At 28.8% G+C, this 18,887-nt stretch overlaps 1 protein-coding gene and 1 long non-coding RNA gene across 4 annotated transcripts; both read left to right on the top strand.

The window, feature by feature from the left end:
- Positions 1-2,465: 2,465 nt before the first annotated feature.
- LOC106762469 lies at positions 2,466-4,008 on the top strand. The gene is made up of 3 exons (XM_014646407.2): positions 2,466-2,573; positions 3,280-3,606; positions 3,694-4,008. Exons 1-3 carry the CDS (start codon positions 2,498-2,500, stop codon positions 3,855-3,857), a joined length of 567 nt encoding a protein of 188 aa, XP_014501893.1. The 5' UTR covers positions 2,466-2,497; the 3' UTR covers positions 3,858-4,008.
- A 10,547-nt stretch (positions 4,009-14,555) lies between these two features.
- Positions 14,556-18,632, top strand: LOC106768083. Of its 3 annotated transcripts, none has more exons than XR_002668430.1 (5): positions 14,556-15,025; positions 16,585-16,665; positions 16,744-16,821; positions 18,028-18,099; positions 18,350-18,632. It is a non-coding gene; the product is annotated as an uncharacterized LOC106768083 (long non-coding RNA). The 3 variants fall into 3 exon arrangements; XR_002668433.1 differs by having other exon boundaries at positions 18,469-18,631; XR_001376218.2 differs by having other exon boundaries at positions 18,403-18,629.
- Positions 18,633-18,887: the final 255 nt, after the last annotated feature.

Below are 18,887 nucleotides of genomic sequence, written 5' to 3'. Positions count from 1 at the left end.
TTTAGATATTGAAGTAGATTTGTTCAAAAATTGCATATTTGTTTTTTTTTTCTCGTATTATCTTACTTTCGTAATTGGGATTAAAGCTCAAATTAGGTCTAGATTAGCTTTAGACTTTTACACTATATAAGACTTTTCATGAACTAAAAATAAGAGATAAATCATTTCTAAATTTTAATAAATTTAGTTTATTTTATTTTCTCTCCTTTCTTTCTTTTTAGGAAAATGATATTTTGACACCAATTTTTTGACATCATTTTGACACTGCACACGTATCAAATTGTGGTTGGACGATTTCAAATTAAAAAAAAAACTTTGGTTTTTTTCTTCCAAATATATCCTTGTTTCAGCTTTTTTAATTTTGAAATCGTCCAACCACGTTTTGACACATATGCAGTGTTAAAATAGTGTCAAAAATTGGTGTCAAAATATCATTTTTCTTCTTTTTATGTCTTTTCATCTTCCTTTAATGTTGTGTTGTGTTTTCTATTTTCTATTCCCTGCCACATTTTATGTTCTTGAAATGTGAGGATTCTCAAGATCAATTCAAGATTAAAAGATTTTCAGATTAGTTTTATTCTTGAAATTGTGGTTTATTTGTTTACAATTTTTCTTTTTCCCATACTTGTTCTTTCTCTCTGTTTTTTTTTTTTAATTTAATTATATGCTTTAGTGTTTTGCACTTAATTTTCTATAATTTAAATTCTTTCCATTTTAATTTTCCAGCAATTTCAGTCTTTTGTTTTGATATTTGATTTCAGTTTCATTCCATTGCTTATTTTTAAATTTTATTTACTTTTTGTTAAATTTTATTTACTTTTTGTTAAACTTTTTCTTCTGATATGAACTAAGTTTTTGTTCTATATTACAAATTTTTTTTTAAAAAAAAACTTAACTTTGTTTAAAATCACAAAGAATGATTCTCATCTTTCCATCTGATGATAATGACAGATAATTTTAAAATTTACATTAGACCAATATATAGTCTAACATAAATTTGGATATTTATGTGAGACCCTAATACGTTAGAATATACTACTAGAAAAACGTAGCTTCACCACGCAACATCGTCAAACGTATTTTTCAGCATGAAAATGTATATGATGGCCCATCATGAACAATCTTTTGGATCGTTCCAAATCTAAAGTGCCACGTGGGTTTTGTACGTAGTTTGGACCAACATGTTCTCCGCTGATAGCGGACGCTACTTGACTAGTAGTCACAGGTTGTTTTGAAGAACATTTTCAAAATTATATTTGCATGATAAAATTAAGAAAATAAATTAAAATTAACAATTTTTAAAATTAAAACTTGTTTATGAATAAGTTATAGCTTAGAAGTCTTTGCTTTAATGTAGTTAGCTTTTTCAATTTATAGATAAACTAATTTTGTTTTCTATTAATATATTTTTTCTTATGATTTATTATCATTTATTATGAAGTTTTTCATTGATAATTATTGGAATTTACATCGATTAGAGATAAACTCTTATAATATATAAGTGAGTACAAATCTCGCCTTACATGTTAGTTGTAAGATTGAATTAAGTTTAAAATTCACTCTTTAATATGATTAGAAATATGGTTGAGTTAATGTGTCATTTTAAATGGATGAATTTTGTTAATGAATATTCATATTCTTTGAATATATTAAATCCTATTCTAATATTAAAAAAATGTTTTATGTGATGTTTATATTTATGTTAATATACATTAAGTTTTAAAGCTGTCTTATTCTTAATAATCTCTCGAAATTCAACTTATCCAAGCTTTTGAATATTTAAATAACACGTTAGAGATATGATTTTTAGCATCAAACATGTTCTTACTGCATAATCTTAAGTAAGCTCGAGTCATAAACATGAAGTTGTGTTAAATATTTTAAAAAATGTTATTTATAAAGCAAACTTGTGATCTTTATGAAAAATAAAATATTATATGCATCTCTAAAATAAGAGCTTGATTTTTTTTAACGTATGTAATCTTATTATTAATTCACCAGAAAGTATCAAAGCTAATGTTTTTTTATATGCATCACAGTCTGATAGAACGATTCTATAAAAATATTTACATTTTTACATTGCAAATAAATTCTAATGAAATAAGTAACTATAATAAAAATTAATTAATTTTAATTATATAAGAATTGTTGATAAGATATATTTTGATTCTTCTTTCTAAATTTCTCATATTTCTTCTATTTTTTGGACTTATTGAAATGTGTTTTGTAATAATAAAATTTGAAAGCAACTTCCTATATCATGCGTAAGGTAATAAAACTTCTGTAAACAACTAAATTACTATTCTATCTTCTCCCATATTCTGATTCGTATCGAAAGGTCCACTTTCTATACAAAATATCATTTTTTAACCTAAAGAAAGAAATAGCGTTCTCCTACAAGAAACACTATAAATACATTCATCAAATAACCACAAAAACATCACAACCATTCCAAAACCAAACTTTCCAAACTCCAAAATCATCTTCTGCTTCAGCCATGGCCCATAACATTAGCTTGAGATGTTTGGCAATGGTTGTCATTGCATTTTTCTTCACAGTGCAAGGAACTCTTGGTAAGTCTCTAAAACATGAACACTTCTCAACTAAATAGTTATTTTCCCGATTTAATTTATGTGGGTATTTTTTTTTTTATGGCAATTGACTAATTTTTCATTATCAAAAACGAGTTTGATTTCTATCCCATTTGATCTTTTTAATCTCTTAGAAAAATAGATATTCTTTGAAAAGTTAGATTGTTGAAAATCCAAGTGTGAGTCTAAGTGTTATATGGGATAAAAATGAGAAAATAACACACTGTATAAAGATGAAAGACCCATTAACCTATAAAGATTTTGGATAAAAAGTGGTGTCAATTCTTTATATGGCTGAACCCAGATCTCATTAGTACTTGTAACTTCCAGGTGAATCCCATCTTTGATAGACCAACCAAAGATCTAATTAACTAACTGTCATAAATTTTCAAAAATTATAAGCTAAAAAGTAGGAATATAAAAGATTGACTAAAAGGGAGGGAGAAAAATTGTTTAAAAAAGATTAAAAAAAAGTAAATTGTGATTTTAGTTGTATGAAATTAAAGAATGACGATGTAGCATAAGTTCTCCTTGGAATGTTTTCCGAAAAAGACAAAATTTCTCATAGTTTAAATCGTTAGAAGAATTTTCCCATTCTTATATTCTTTTACACGTTTCATTCTTGAATGAAGTTGAATAATATAGTTTTAGCATCTCTAACACACTTTTGCTAACGGTGAAAATTCAGGGGAGGTAGAATGCGAGCGTTTGAGCGAGGACACGTGTGCATTTGCGGTGTCATGGGAGGGAAAACGGTGCGTGCTGGAGAAGCGTGTGAAGAGAAGCGGGGAAGAGGCTTACACGTGCCGGACTTCAGAGATTGAAACGGAAATACAAAACGGACACATTGAAACGGAGGACTGCATAAAGGGTTGTGGTTTGGACAGAAAATCCTTTGGAATCTCTTCGGATTCTCTTCTTGAGGTTGGGTTCACCAAAAACCTATGCTCCCCTCACTGCTACCAAAACTGTCCCAACATTGTTGACCTATATTTCAACCTTGCAGCCGGTGAAGGTAACAATATCACTCCCTGTGTCACCCGCCCTATTAATTTCGATGATGTTAAAATATATAAAAGTTTTTTGTTTAATGTATACGCAGGTGTGTTTCTTCCCGGATTGTGTGCATCAGTAGGTGCAAATGCTCGTCGACAAACGGCTGAGATCAGAAGCTCTGGTTTGGTGGAATCAGGACCACTGAGCTCTCTGCTATTGGCTCCAGCTTCTCCACAAGCACTGGCACTTGCTCCATTGCCACAGTTCTAAGTGGTGTTTTTCATAATGCAAGCAATGCATAATTAGTGTTGCATACTTAATGCGTGTTTAGTTTGTAATAAGGATGTTGCCAGCACACCAATATAGCTTGGTTTTGAATGTGTAATTAGTTAATTTAATAAACATATATATAAATTTTAAAGAGTTAATAATTTTTATTTTTATTTTTATAATTTTTATTATATTTTTAATTAAGTAGTTATTTGACGTGGAACGATAAAGGAAAATTTTAAGAGGACACATACTTATATTCTCATAGTATAAAATATTTTAGGTTAAGATGTCGTGGTTAGTTTACTTATTTAAACAATCACCAAATTCTAAGTTCCGATCAACGTTTTTCCTTCACTCTAAATTAATTTAGAAATAATAAAACTATATTAGCGTTAATTTTGCTTTATTCAGACTGTTTCTTAATATAGACGACTCATATAGATGATAAACTGATTAACCGCTCAATTATAGAACTGATTGAACGATCATATTATATAACAAATTTTTCATAATGAGAATTGAAAACAATAGGAATATGAGATAATTACTAATGTATATTAGATATTATTTGGTAAAAAAATAATGTAAAATTTAAAGGATATATATATATATATATATATATATATATATATATATATATATATATATATATATATATATATATATATATATTCAACCATATTTGTAAGGGCCTTAAAATTTAGTAAAGCTATGGGTCTATTGTTAGGGTAGTCCAACCCATAAACTAAGGATAACATGGTCTTGGGGAACTTCTCATAAGTCTGATTCGTTTTTGTTCAAACCCTTTTTCTCTCTAGAACTTTGTCCTAACCTTGTGCTCTGCCTTCTCTCTACATTTCCAACACTTTGAATCGTTCAATTTTTGATTGGGTGCTGCTAAATCATTCCTGGTGTAGAGAGCTCCAATTTTTACCGATCGATATCTTCATTCCGACCGATAAGTAAATTTCCCCTTTTTTCTTCACTGCTCTTGAGCCTAGGGCATGCAACTTTACTGGTTGCATGTTCTACCTTCCATTTTCAGTCTATTCTAGCTCTAAGAACTATGCTCCATCACTTGTTTGGTGATCTGTAGGTCCTATGAGTTCACTATTGTGCGGATACTGTTAGGGCATCCCCAAGTAACTGTTCTACGTAACCAAAGAGGTAAGGAGAGCTAATTATTTTGTAGAAATTTATTTTATAAAATATCTACATGTTCAATGTTGAACGGGTGTGTTTTGTGAAGCCGTTATGCAATTTTTAATTTTATTGGATGCCCTAACTAAGAGTGAAATTGTGCTTAAATATTGTGTTTAAATAATTGACTGGTATGTGTGGATTGGATGTATATGAGCTGCCTCTGTTGGAATTGATTTACTGGAATTGGTCTTTGATTTGGGGTGGTTGCAATGTACGTTCTGTGGAAGTCAGTCCTAGTTTGAGAAACTGGTACTTGGGTAGTGATCAAGTCCTGTTTGTAGTAAGTGGGGAAGTAACTTTGGGCAGTTGGATCTAGAACGTACTAGGACAGGTTAGACAATTTAAATAAATTAATTGTTAATTGTTGAAAGCCTTTCTTTGTTGGTAGGATAGAGGAATCTTAAAAACCTAAGTTGACACATCATAGAGCAGCCCTGGCCTAGTCTAGTCAATTGTGACTAGTCATATGTGCTGACGTCGAAGATGAGTTTGATGCGTTCAGACATCTGGGTCCTCTCCGGTGACCAATTGGGGGAAAGTAAGATCTCTACTATGATGAAAATTAAACAAGTAGTTTACTAAATAGGAACCATTTTGGGTGTTTGATGGGAAGTGAAGGAGTGATTTTGAGAGTTTGGGGTATTGAGTGCATTTGGTCTGTTTGGGCAGTTTAAACAAGTCGGTTGTGACTTGTTAGACAGATAAAATTGAACTAAAACACATTAAAAATGGCAGAATTGAATTAAAGTTCATAAGTCATAGGATGCAATGTTTTGAATTTAAATTCAAGCCTAAACAACTTTAGAATCATTGTATAATTGGTAAAATTCATCTAGATAAGTTTAAATAGGTGCCTATCACAAATTTGGGGTGTTAAGCATGATACATATTATATTAATATAATAGGGATATATAAGATGCAGGAGAGTACATATAATATAAATTGTAATCATAATATTTATATATAAAAGAAAGTATGAGATATATTATATATAAGAGATGCAAAGAGTAAATATGATAATAAATTATATTAAAATAATATTGTTTTATAGAAAATTAGTAGTAAAGATTACGTATGATATTAAATTTTAGGTTTAAACCTCTTTTTGGTCCCTAAGTTATGAGCGGATGTTCAGTTTAGTCCCCGCTTTTAAAAATGTAAACTTTTGATTCCTAAGTTATAAAAAATGTATCAAATGAGTCCTTTTTTTATGTTAATAGTCAAAGTACAAAGAGCAATCTAAAGTGCTGTTATTATTAAGAAACAAATCAAAACAATCTAAAGATGTAGCAATTGTTAAGAAACAACCAAAAACAGTATTTCAAGTTAAAAAAAGGACTCATTTGATACATTTTTTATAACTTAGGGACCAAAGATTTACATTTTTAAAAACGGGGACTAAACTGAACATCCGCTTATAACTTAGGGACCAAAAAGAGGTTTAAACCTAAATTTTACCTATGGGGATGTATTATTTTACAAGAAATTGTAGAGTTTTGTTGTGTGATTGAGATAACATGACAATATTGTCTATTTGAGATGATTGGAAGTGGTTGTGGAGCATGTTTTAGTACATATGACTTGATCTTTGAAGCTTAAACATGTGGTTTGATTATAATTCAAAGGTGTGTGAATTGGGAAAGACTGAAAAATGATTTCATGGTTACTTATGGTAGTTTCAAATGTAGAATCTCTTGGTGAGATTCTTAGTGTTTTAAAATGAAAGTAGGAGCTCAGTTTTGGGGGTCTTTCCTAACGCTCCAATGGCCTTTCTTCTCACGTATAGAGGATTGGACCATGTGGTGAGGAGTAGTAGGAGGTCTTAGTCTTGGAAGCTTCCATCATGCTCTAGGGCATGGAACAAACTAACTTTGTGAGTGTGGTAGGGCGGGGGAGCCCAAGTATCACAAGCCACCACGGGTGCATGGCTCGCCATAGCTCGACTATCATTCTAAAGTCCGGACGAGTCAAGTATAGAAGATAACATGTTAGGATCTGTGTCATATATTGCTTTACTTGTATGTACTTTACTTGAATTGAATCTGATATGTATATGTTAATATAAGTTGCATGCTTTTTATATAATTAGCTCACCCTTGCATTTGTTTGTGTTTGTGCCATGTTTGCGTTTGTTTTCTTTTGCGATGATCATCCACTTGGATGAGAGCAGATGAAGAGGAGGTTTCTTTTGAGACAGCCTTGGATGTGAATGATAATGATGCTTTAGGACTTTCTTTTGCTCTGTGTTATTTTGAAAAACTTTGTTATGGTTAAAGTTTTAAATTCCTACCCTCTTGGGAGAACTCTAGTACCCTAGCTTTAACTTCTTGTACTATTCTAAGGATGAATGTAATCCTAATTATTCTCTAACTACTTTCAATTATTATGTATGATGACGTCTTAATTATTTATATATTTCTATCTAATTGGAACATCACAATATTCATTTTTGTCTAATTTTTTTTCCTTCCCAATTTTAATTGAAAAGTTACAAATAATTCTTCACTTTTACTTTTATTCAATCAAGTCTCAAATTTTTTAAAATCCACTCAATTAGTTTTTTTATTAGTACCTTACAAATGTTATCAAAATACCACATCTCAATTTATAACTTTCTTTAATATTAAAAAAAATATATATTTTTTCTTACAAAAGTTTTGTTGCACACGTGTCAAGTTTTATGGTGTGACACGTGACACTAACAGTGTTATGGATTAGATAATGTCATATATCAATATCAAATATTATTATTTTGTATTTAATTTAGACTTTATATAGTTTTTTTAATTTAATTTTGTCCTAATTTTTGTTAAATAGAAGAATGTTGTCTTTTAAATTGGAACTAAATTTAATATTTATATAAATGTCATACTCATAATTTGATTAAAATTGATTTTTTAACATATTAAATTTAAATAATTAAAGTAATTACATATTAAATTACTTTATTATTATAAAAATATTAATTAAAATTAAAATATAATTTACAGATATTAATTATTTAAATTATTGTATATTTTTATTTTCTTAATTATATAATAAAAATTTATTTTTAAATTATAATTTATTTTAAATTTTAATATTTTAATTCAACAAATATTTATTCTATATTTGACTTTAAGTTAGAAAATATGTTGTTATTTACGTGTACCTAATTCAAAAGGGAGGGCATTGTTATATTTTAAAAAAATAGATTGAATTGAACAAAAATATATATTTATAAAGACATAATTGAATAATATATAATTATATTTGTTATTGACATGTGTAACGAGAGTTATCATTCACTCTTGAAAAAACCTTCTTTTAGGATGTCTTTCAAGTGGGAGTAAAAAAAAGTTCTAATTTTCAAAGTCCTTTCTTAAATAAGTTAGGGTAAAGATTAAGGTGATACAAGACTTTAATTTACTCTTAAAAATAATATTATTTGTGTACGCATATTAAATTATATATTTTATTAGATAGTTTAATATATTGTAATTTTGTTATTATTTAAATTAATATTTTGTAGAGTTAAATATCTTTTTAGTTTCTTAAGTATCACTTGATTTTGGTTTTAGTCCCTACTCGAAACATTGATGGTTTTTAATCCTCATTGTTTTGAAACTCTCACTTTTCGTCCTTAAAATTGGACGGCGTTATCTTTTTACACTTGTGGCAAACGGCGAAATTTCATTCAATGTCAGCTTTCCTCTTTCCTGTCTGCCATGTTGGTTTTGTTTTTAGTCATCATATTATTGATTGCCACGTCTCTTTATTATAACCAGATTAGCACAATTAGGGTTTTTAATTGGGAACCAACACCAAGCCACAGTCTCGCCGACGCTCACCTCCCACCGGTCGGAACCACCGCCTACACTACGCCGTTGATGCAGGTGACCGTCTCTACCTCGCCACCGTCAGCTTTGGAGGCCGCTACCGACGCTATCTTCTCACCTTCCCCTTCGAATGGGTTCATCTTTTCCCGGATCCACCACCGTGAATCGTGACTCCTGGTGTTTCCGCTCACCGTCGTGACTGGGGATGCCTCCCCTGTATTTAACCAAACACCATATTCTGCATTATCATTTTTCTACTCGATTTTGCCTTCAAGTTCTGAGCTTTGTTACTGGGGTTTCTCCAGTTGTTGCTTGACCTAGGTCTTTCTATTTATGTCCAAGGTTTTGTGTTAATTTGTCTTTTTGTTTGGTCTCTCTGTGGCTGGTTTCAATTTATCTACACCAAATTTGCTTTAAGTGGAGTTAAATTTGAGTCTTAAATAGTTTAACAGTCCTATCCTTACATTGTATCTTCTGTGTTAGAAATTTGTTCATGATAACCACCAAATCTTAGGTGGTTGCTTCACTGCAAAGTTAATTTTTTTTCTTCTCTTTCTTAAACTTTCCTTTTGTTTTGTTCCCTCTTATTGAGTCAACTATACTTAATAATCAGAGAGTTCAAAAACCACTCATTGTTATCTGATTAGGATTGCTGGTAAAATGCAAATCTAAATTTGATTTATTGTTGTCTGTTTCACTTCAGAGGGCTTGTGAGTGGTGATTGTTCAACTACATATTGAACTGCAGTTAAGAAGTTTTTCTTCGAAAGGAGCCTTATATTTGCTGCAACAATGAAAGGAAAGAACAGGAGAAGTGGTGGTGGTGTCCATATGGAATACCTAATTCACATTCAGGAGATAAAGCCTTGGCCCCCTTCGTAATCTCTCAGATCGCTTCGTTCTGTGTTGATATAATGGGAGAATGGTGAACGCGCTTCATACAAAGGAAAAGAAGAGCATATGAAATCAGATCTCAAAAACTCCACTCTAAAATAAGAACCCTAATTAACACACCTTACCATCACTAATATGACCATTAAAAATTAAAACCAACGTGGCACACAGATGAAAGAAAGCTGGCATTTGCCGTTTGCCACATATGTTAAAAGATAACGTCGTCTAATTTTAAGGACGAAAAGTGAGAGTTTCAAAACAATGAGGACTAAAAACCATTAATGTTTCAAGTAGGGACTAAAACCAAAATTGAGTGATACTTTAGGGACTAAAAACATATTTAACCCTATTTTGTATCATATTTATTATTATATTATTAAATAAAATATATAACTTATAGTTTAAAATAGTTATTAACTATAATCTATTTATTAATTTTATTAATTTCTTAGAGAAGAAAACTTATTTAATAAAACATGTAATACATTGTGATAAAGTCTTAAAGTTTAGTCAAAATATGACAATATTAGATTAATTCTAATAAAATTCATACTAATTTTTTTATAATTATTAATTATATATTTATTATGTAGTGATTATTAAAGAGAACTAAATAATTGGTAGAGTTTAAGTATAAATTTAATTCATATATTAAAAAAAGGAAAAAAAAATAACATTAAATAAAAATAAATTCATAAAATTATTATTCATAATTTTAAATTTTCAAATTGATGTCTTATTTAATTTTGACTCAAACCTAGATGAATTTTTTGCATAACAAAATTAAATGACTATACGTAATTTTCCTATTAGTAAGCAACATAGTATATTGGAACCTCTTATAAAGTTTATGTTAGTTTGATTAAAATGTTTATATATAATTTTTTGACAAATTAAAAACACTTATATTTATGAAAGATTAGGAGTTAATTATATTTTTTTTATATTCAAAATGAATTTTCTTTTCTAAAATGAAGGGTGATGGATCGGCCCTAACCCAAGAATTTTGTAGATATTTTGATTTTATAAACTTTTTCAATAAAAAGACTTTTAGTATTGATAAAGTCTATGTGTTACTATCCTAAAGCGCAACACCATCATACATTAAGTACCTGCTATATGACAATAAAGATTTTTGCAAAAAAAAAAAGAAAAAATTAAAAAATAAAAGAATTATGAGCTGATTTGTGACATGTGTTTACTGTTTTTTTTATAAAGTAATAATAATGAAAAGGAGTTAATTTGAAACAAAAGTACATGTGATGATCTAATTACAACTTTTTAACTAAAATTGAGAAAAAAAAAAAAGTAATTAAACCAGCTTTTTATAACTTGTTAAATTTATAAATTATAAGAACTAAATTGGGTCGTATCGGATTAACTTGTGAGGATTAACTCTGTGACTTATCCTCATCTAGTTTTCTTAGTGATGTCAATATCCTTCCTTAAACTGAATATTGGTATTTTCTTCTTTTTTTTATCAATTACTTTTCTTTTACTTTTATTTTTTTATTTTATGAAAAATGTTAGTGCTAAAGCTATTTTTAAACTCAATCTATATATATTACAAATTGTTTATTAATGACTTGATTTAACAAAATTGAGAGAAAATTGAAGGATGACTTTAAGGAGAGAAGAAGGAAAAAAAAGAATGAGTAAAAATATAAAGATAAAGAAAGATGAATGACGAGTATTGAAATATTTGAGAAGTAGAAAAAAAAAAGAAAAACAAAGATCTAGTATTGAAATAATTTAAAATATTATTTTTATAATGTGACTTCAAATTGTATGCGCGTGGTGTTTTCAATGGAAAAGTTTCCAACGTTTTTTACGAAGTTTACTATCTGTTTGAGAAGAAATTGGACATTTAAATCAACATATAAAAAATAGTAAAAATAATAGTTAAAAGGTCAATTTCATGAAACATGATCGTTTATCTTGTATTGAAATCGTAATCACCTTTTTCAATCGACTTGAATGTAATTTTCTTGGTGGAAAAGATCATTTTTAAATAAATATGAACTTATAGTATTGGATATGACTCAAGGACTTAAAACAAACCCAATAAACTACACCTATATCTTTTGTTGAGAAATTTACGGACAAGAAAGGTGTATAGATTTTCTAAGTAGTGTCAGAGATCTATTTTGCAAAAGTATAATGTATCTTTAATAACTTTTTTTTACTATATTCTTACAACGGTTAACGGTTTATATGATAGTTTGTAATTGGTTTGTTTTAAATATAAGTTTTAAATATAAGTACTAATAAAATAATGACATATAATCTGTTATTAAAAAATTGTTAAAATATCATGGTCATTTTACAAATTTTACTTTTCAAGAGTGATTGATCTAATAACAACACATATATTGTTTTTTTTTATTAAAGTTTAACGCAAAAGAATGTAGAAACTCCTAGAAAAAAAAAAGTTAGAATGTAAGTTCAGCTTATAAGATAAAAGTCCAAAATTAGAGAAGATCCAAAATTGAATTCTAGAACAATTCTATCAAGAAGGATTCTAGAATGATGTTTAGAAATGCTTAACCATAAGATGTATCTAGATACGTTTAGAATTATAGGAATGTTTTAGAAAATTCTAAAAGATGAATAATGACCCTTAGATTAATGTTGTAGTGACAAGATCCTAACCATTAGTTAAGGAGGTGCCACTAGTATAAATAGAAGTACCACTAATATAATAGGACTACACTTCCATTCTATATGAAATTTTCAACAGTGAATCTCTTCATGTGAAAATATTTGAAAAATTAAAAACAGTTATAATGTAATCTACAGCATAATGTTGTAAAACTTTATGAAGGGTGTTTTGCAATTGCATCATCAAAAATGTTATATGTCACATTAATAATGTTTATATTAAACCCTCTTTAGGTCAAAATATTTCAAGTTAATTTCCTGACACCGTGGATTCCAATTACTTTAGGACATTTTACAAGGACAGTCAAGAAAAGTTGATTATAAAATACAAAGATAATGTAACATTTTTTCGTTTTCTAAAATATATAATTAACAACAAATTATATAATTAAAATAAAAGTTTATCTCTATTTTATTGAAATCTCACTTACAAATATATTTTATTGAAAAGAGAAATTCTAAAACAAAAACGTTATGTATTTTTTTCAAATTATCATTTATAAAAATGATCATTACAAATAAAAACTACCAAATAAAGCGGATATCATAAACAAATATCAAAATATCATAACCATAATACATATTAATCATAATATAACAATCCACCAAATCTTCACATAGTCATTTGTCTAAGAACACCATACAATTACATCTATTATTTCACACAATAGTACAACCACTAGTGATCTCTTAGGCCTTGTTCACTTGAGTGGATTTGAGGAAAAATAATTGAGAGGATTTGAAAATAATTTTCTTTTTGTTTATTTGAATAGATTTCGAGGTAAGTGAGAGTAGATTTGGAAGTAAAATTTGTGAGAATTAGTATAGGATTTAATTTATATGACAAATTAAAAAAATTTACTTCCAAATTCACTCTCACTTACCTCCAAAGCTATTCAAATAAACAACAAAAAAATTATCATCAAATCCTCTCAATTATTCTCTCTCAAATCCGCTCAAATAAACAAAACCTTAGTTAGAAAATTAAACCTAACGAAAAACAGATTCTATACAACTATGCAGAATTATCCCTCACCACCTTTCACCGAGTCACCACACAAACATACAATTATTTTTCATCACAATACTAATACTTCAGAATTTAGACTCATAAAATGATATATCATATAAAAATAATATAATCTTTGTGTTCACTTCTTCCTTCAAATTTTTTGAAACTCAACAATCTTACTTTTACTTTTCTTCCAAACCTACTCACTCACACTATTTTTTACGTAATAGTCACCCACTTCTTTAATATATATTTATGAGTCTCACACTCACTCTTAAATCCTCAATATACTTTAAGAGATTTTAGGTAATTCTTCTAATAACCATATAATATTAGATTATCTTTTCTTACTTTTCTGTATTTATTTCTTAAAAGATTCCTTGTATAAAAAAAAAATCATACACATAATAAATCTTATATCTTTTTAAAAATTTTCTTAAAAAATAACTTGCATATAAATAATAATTATTTTATATATTTTTCAAGAAACTTATATTATAATAACCACTTTTTAAATCAAATAGATCTCTTCAATAATTAGTAAATCATAAACTTTTATAAATAAAAATAATAATAAACTACCTTGAATATATATTTTTTAATTATTATAATGTTTCGGTAAGATATATTTCTTAATCCATTTAATAATAATGATAAAGTAGATACATGGACCTCATAGTCCAACAAAACAAAAATGAGTATATATAAAATAAATAAAAACTAGATACAAATGCATGTTTACTTATATTTATTAGTTATATTTCCTATACACAAAAAGTATTGAGTAAGTATTTATATTTTTTTCTTAGGTATATATTTTTTTTAGAAGTAGAAGCAAACACTAGTGGAAAAAGAAAATTCTATGATGGGTTATTATGATAGGTAAAATCTATCTATCATAATACATTGACCAATGATGCATTTTAAGAACCCTATCATAATAAATGTAACAGTGACATTTTCGTAATAAAAATTATAAGTAAAAGTGACCTATCATAATAAATTAGATGCAGTGACAAAATGAAAATTATAAAAATATATTATTATATATATTAAAACACCTGTCATAATAATAGGTGCAAAACTCCTCCCTATTTTATTTCTTTCATTCTCATCCAGAGCACAGTGCACAAGTACACGTCTCGAAACCCCTACTCGTCTCGAACATACCTTGTTTTCGCGCACCCTTTCTCCCATTTTCCCAAACTTCGCCACCCTTTCTCCGCCCAATTTCTTGCATTTTTGAACCTCCGACGCTATCTCGCTTCGGATCTCACGCTCCTACACACGCTTTTCTCTTCTCGCTTCGCCAATCATCGTCGATTTTCTTACGTTTACGCGTTCGAATAGGGTTTCGGTGTCGGGTTCTTAATCCCTGGGTTCTGATTTTGTTTCTCTATTTACGTTTCCACGTTCTCTTAGTTTATAACTTTTCATTTTCTTAATCGTGAATTGAAGAAGCGAATGAAGAAGGTCGTGGACAATGAGCAACGTGTTCGAGGGATACGAACGCCAATACTGCGAACTCTCAGCGAATCTTACGAAAAAATGCACTGCTGCTGGTGCTCTTAATGGAGGTACTGGAAAATTCTAACTTGATTCTTCGTTGTTTGAAAAAAATTTCCAGTCGTTTTGTGTTGTTGTTTTTTATTTTATTATGTATAAATTTAGTTAATTTGCTTAGTTTTTCTGGTATTTTTGTGTACTGGTATTTCTTTCTTTTGTTGGATAAGGTCCAAAAGTTTGAGTTCTTAGTTTTGCATTTGTTACGAGATATGATTGAAACTCCTATGTTGTAGAATTCAGCTACATTGCTTTACTTTAGATGATGACATTTAGCATGAATTAGGATCATTTAAGTTATTGTTGTGTGTACAGTTAATTTGTCAAGTTATTTGCTTACTACTTTTCTTTTTATTATCTGTATTGTAGTCTTTATAATAACCAACCATCTTCGCTTTGCTTCTTATTTGCAAGAAAATTTGCACCTAATGCTTTAGGCCCTCTTTTAGACATAGCAACCAAAACTTTGGGAATTTGAGAAGTGCTTGGCTGATAAGTTGTATCTTCGAAGGAGAGCTGACTGTAGCATGTTAGTTAGTCATCTACTACTCCATTACAGTCACATGATTCATTATCCCTACATCGAGGAAATTTTGAGCTTCCCCTTTAGTTGTGTAGGAAATTGAATCTAAACCACATGTTTTTACTGGTATTAGCCAAAATACTGACTAACACTTTATTGGATCTCTCATTAGATAAATAAATATGATAGTGTTTCTTCTCGAGTTTTAGAAAATAAAAACCAGTGACTTGACTTATTCTTTACATGTCATGTTAATTTTTAAAGTATGTTTTTAAATTGATGTTTGATTTGATGAAACGAGCAAGCTATTCAAAATGCTTCAAAACTTGAGGATTGAGTGATTGCTCTGTAAGATACAAATGAATGACTAGGGAAAGAGAGAGAGAAAACCAAAGGATTCTTCAACATAACCAATGGATGACTAAGGAACCACGTTTTGCATTTGCACATGGATGTTTGAAATGCTAGCTAGAGGCATAATTGAGCTGTATACGTTTATAATGAGTGTCAGCAACTTCTTCAAACTACGTCCATTCAAATTGACCATAACTAAGTCGTTGATCAATCTGCATCAATGCTTCTTTCACTATCAATGCTTATGAAGGACTGCTAAATGGCTTGTTGAAGAAATAATCTTTTATGAAAATCACTCTCTGATGATTAACAACTGTTTTGATACTGCTCATGCTCTCAAAATATTCAAAAACACTTCTTTTTAGTCATTAGAAAGGTGTCACTTTGACATTCTGAAAATTTTCTAAGTGAAAGTATCAGAGGCAAGACTCTAATGTACAATTGACATCTTCAAATGTTCAATTTAGCTGTAAACTTCAGCAGACAAATTTAGATATATGTCCTGAGAGATGAGTATTGATGTACTGTGTGAATTTTAAAGAGATTGACTTGAGGGAGAGTTGAATAACTTTTTTGTTTTAAGTTGTTATTTAAGTGCTTAATAAAAATTATAAGATGTTGATAGTGATGAAGTAACTGTCATTTTTTCTTAACTTTTTTTAAAAGCTAAATCAATTCAACTAATTCATTCAACAGGTGATAAGAACCTACACGAAGCAGCTACTACTTGGACTTGAATACTTGCACAAAATTGGAATCATGCACAGAGACATTAAGGTGAATTATATTTTACTGATATTCATGTTATCTTGGTTCTTATCTGGTGGCTGATGTTCAAGTTGTAATTGATTTCAGGGGGCCAATATTCTGGTTGATAATAAAGGGTGCATAAAACTTGCAGACTTTGGGGCATCCAAACAGGTCGTTGAGCTGGTAATCTCAGTCTTATCTATTGCTCTACTATTATTTATATTGCTTTACTTTTGTGAGGCTTCTTCTGTTTGAATATTTGTTTAAGAAGTGTTTTTTCTTGGATTGTTATTTTAGAATTATGATTCCAGATTTTGATTTAATGAACTGAACTTGTAAACTTTGTAATCAAAGTTCTATTTTAGAATCCTAATACTCGAAAGTCCAAGGCAGAAAGCACCCAATACGCATTAGGGAGTTTTAATTCCTCAAGGCAAGAGGTAACAAAAAAAATACACACCCTGCTCAATTAGTTAACAATACAAAAAGAAAACAAAAAAATTATTTGACTAACACATCCAGTATAATAGCATCACAATAGATGCAAAAGAGTATGAAGTTCAACTAACAGAGCTCTAAGACTCCTGATGATAAGGGTCCAGGGTCTAGAGACTAACAACTAGTTATTGTTTTAGCATCCTAAATATTTTACCCCCTTTATCAAGTTAGACAACTGATATTCACATGTTTTTATCACTGTAATCCCATGAATCATTCTAGTGTTGCCTCAATGTCTTAGGTAGATTTTTTTGGTGTCTTTAACTTCAATTAAGAGAATTAAAACTCCTATATAATTTTATTCTATAAACTTCTCACTTTTCAGCCACCAAAAGTTTATTACTTTTAACAAAGTACTGTAAGAAAGCACTGTAAGTTATGGCAGTATCCTTCAGTGGCAAACAAGTTTAATTGATTTTTTAGTTTATCATTTTTGAAACAGATTCACTTTCTTCTTCATTATTAAAAGGTTGTTTAATATAACGTGATAAATTATAATAAAAATAATATTAAAACTATAAGTTAATATTTATTTATTTTTAAAATGTTATATCGTTTATTTACTACTAATACATTTATATTATGTATAACATTGTATATAAATATATACTATATTAATTAGTGTCCTGAAGATGATATTGTACTTTTGGTAGTTGTATTATTAGAAATTGTTTGTGCTGATGTTGGTTGTTTTATGGTTAATTTTGAAACTAAAGTGGAAAAATTTTACCATTTGTCTGCATACAACTTTTATGCTATGCAGGTAAACTGTGACACATTTGTCTTGCTGTCAAATTAGTATTGGAATTGATGAAAATATTTCATATGATGAATAGTTGAACTGATAATGTTATTCTGATGGTTGGATATTGAATACTTATGTTTTTGCAGTTTTAGATACTTAGTCTTCTTTTGGTAAATGACTATGGAAGCACGGCTAAGTAAATCAGCAAGCATCATTTGGTATGTCATCTATCTACCAAAACTGAACACTTTTTATGTCAAAGAAGTTGTCTCAAATATTATATTTCTTGTTTATATATTATTACCATGCAGTTTTTGTTCATTTTTATCACTTTGATGGCATATGCCAATGTTCAACAATATTTGTGGGGTAGTTTGTAATGATACATCATTATGTTATGTTTCCAAGTGTAGAAGCTTAAATTATTTATTATTACTATTATTATTATTGTTGTTATTTTGCTTTTAGTAATTGGTGAAGGGGAGGGTCGGTGTTAATTTTAAGATTTCTTGTGACAAAAGGATCTCCTTTTGGTCTCTTGCAATCTCATGTAAAATGAGGAGCAAACTGGTTTGCTATGCTATCAGATGATGTTCTTCTCTTGCTATGGTTGATCTTGGAGCGGAAATTGTAGGCACATTAGAAGCAAGTGTGCTTTTTTTATTTTAAGTGTTAGTAAATTATAGAAATTTGACTACAATGTAACTTAGGTTAATGTTATATTTAGATTTAATATATGGTTTGATATACAAATTATGTATTAAATATTATTAGATAATTTAATGTTTTAAATGAATTTCATTATGTTTGTTATTTCATGTGATATTATTATAAATTGATTGATGAGACGATAATACAGGGAATTAATTGTAAATTGATTGGATATGTCAAATGTAATAATGATTTTTTTTAACAACATAAATTTTTATGATAGGTATGCAATGTATGTAATAAAAACTTAATTTTTAGAAGTATATATTATGATAGGTGAATAATTATTTGTCAT

The sequence above is a fragment of the Vigna radiata genome, chromosome 1, assembly GCF_000741045.1.
Source record: "Vigna radiata var. radiata cultivar VC1973A chromosome 1, Vradiata_ver6, whole genome shotgun sequence".
Taxonomy (NCBI): domain Eukaryota; kingdom Viridiplantae; phylum Streptophyta; class Magnoliopsida; order Fabales; family Fabaceae; genus Vigna; species Vigna radiata.
This window is presented reverse-complemented; position numbering and strand designations above follow the sequence as displayed.

Bases quoted from the DNA above. Each gene is read 5' to 3' on its own strand.
- LOC106762469 (XM_014646407.2), top strand. From the start codon at position 2,498: ATGGCCCATAACATTAGCTTGAGATGTTTGGCAATGGTTGTCATTGCA. The intron at 2,574-3,279 runs GTAAGTCTCTAA...GTGAAAATTCAG, and splicing joins CACAGTGCAAGGAACTCTTG to GGGAGGTAGAATGCGAGCGT. The intron at 3,607-3,693 runs GTAACAATATCA...ATGTATACGCAG, and splicing joins CAACCTTGCAGCCGGTGAAG to GTGTGTTTCTTCCCGGATTG.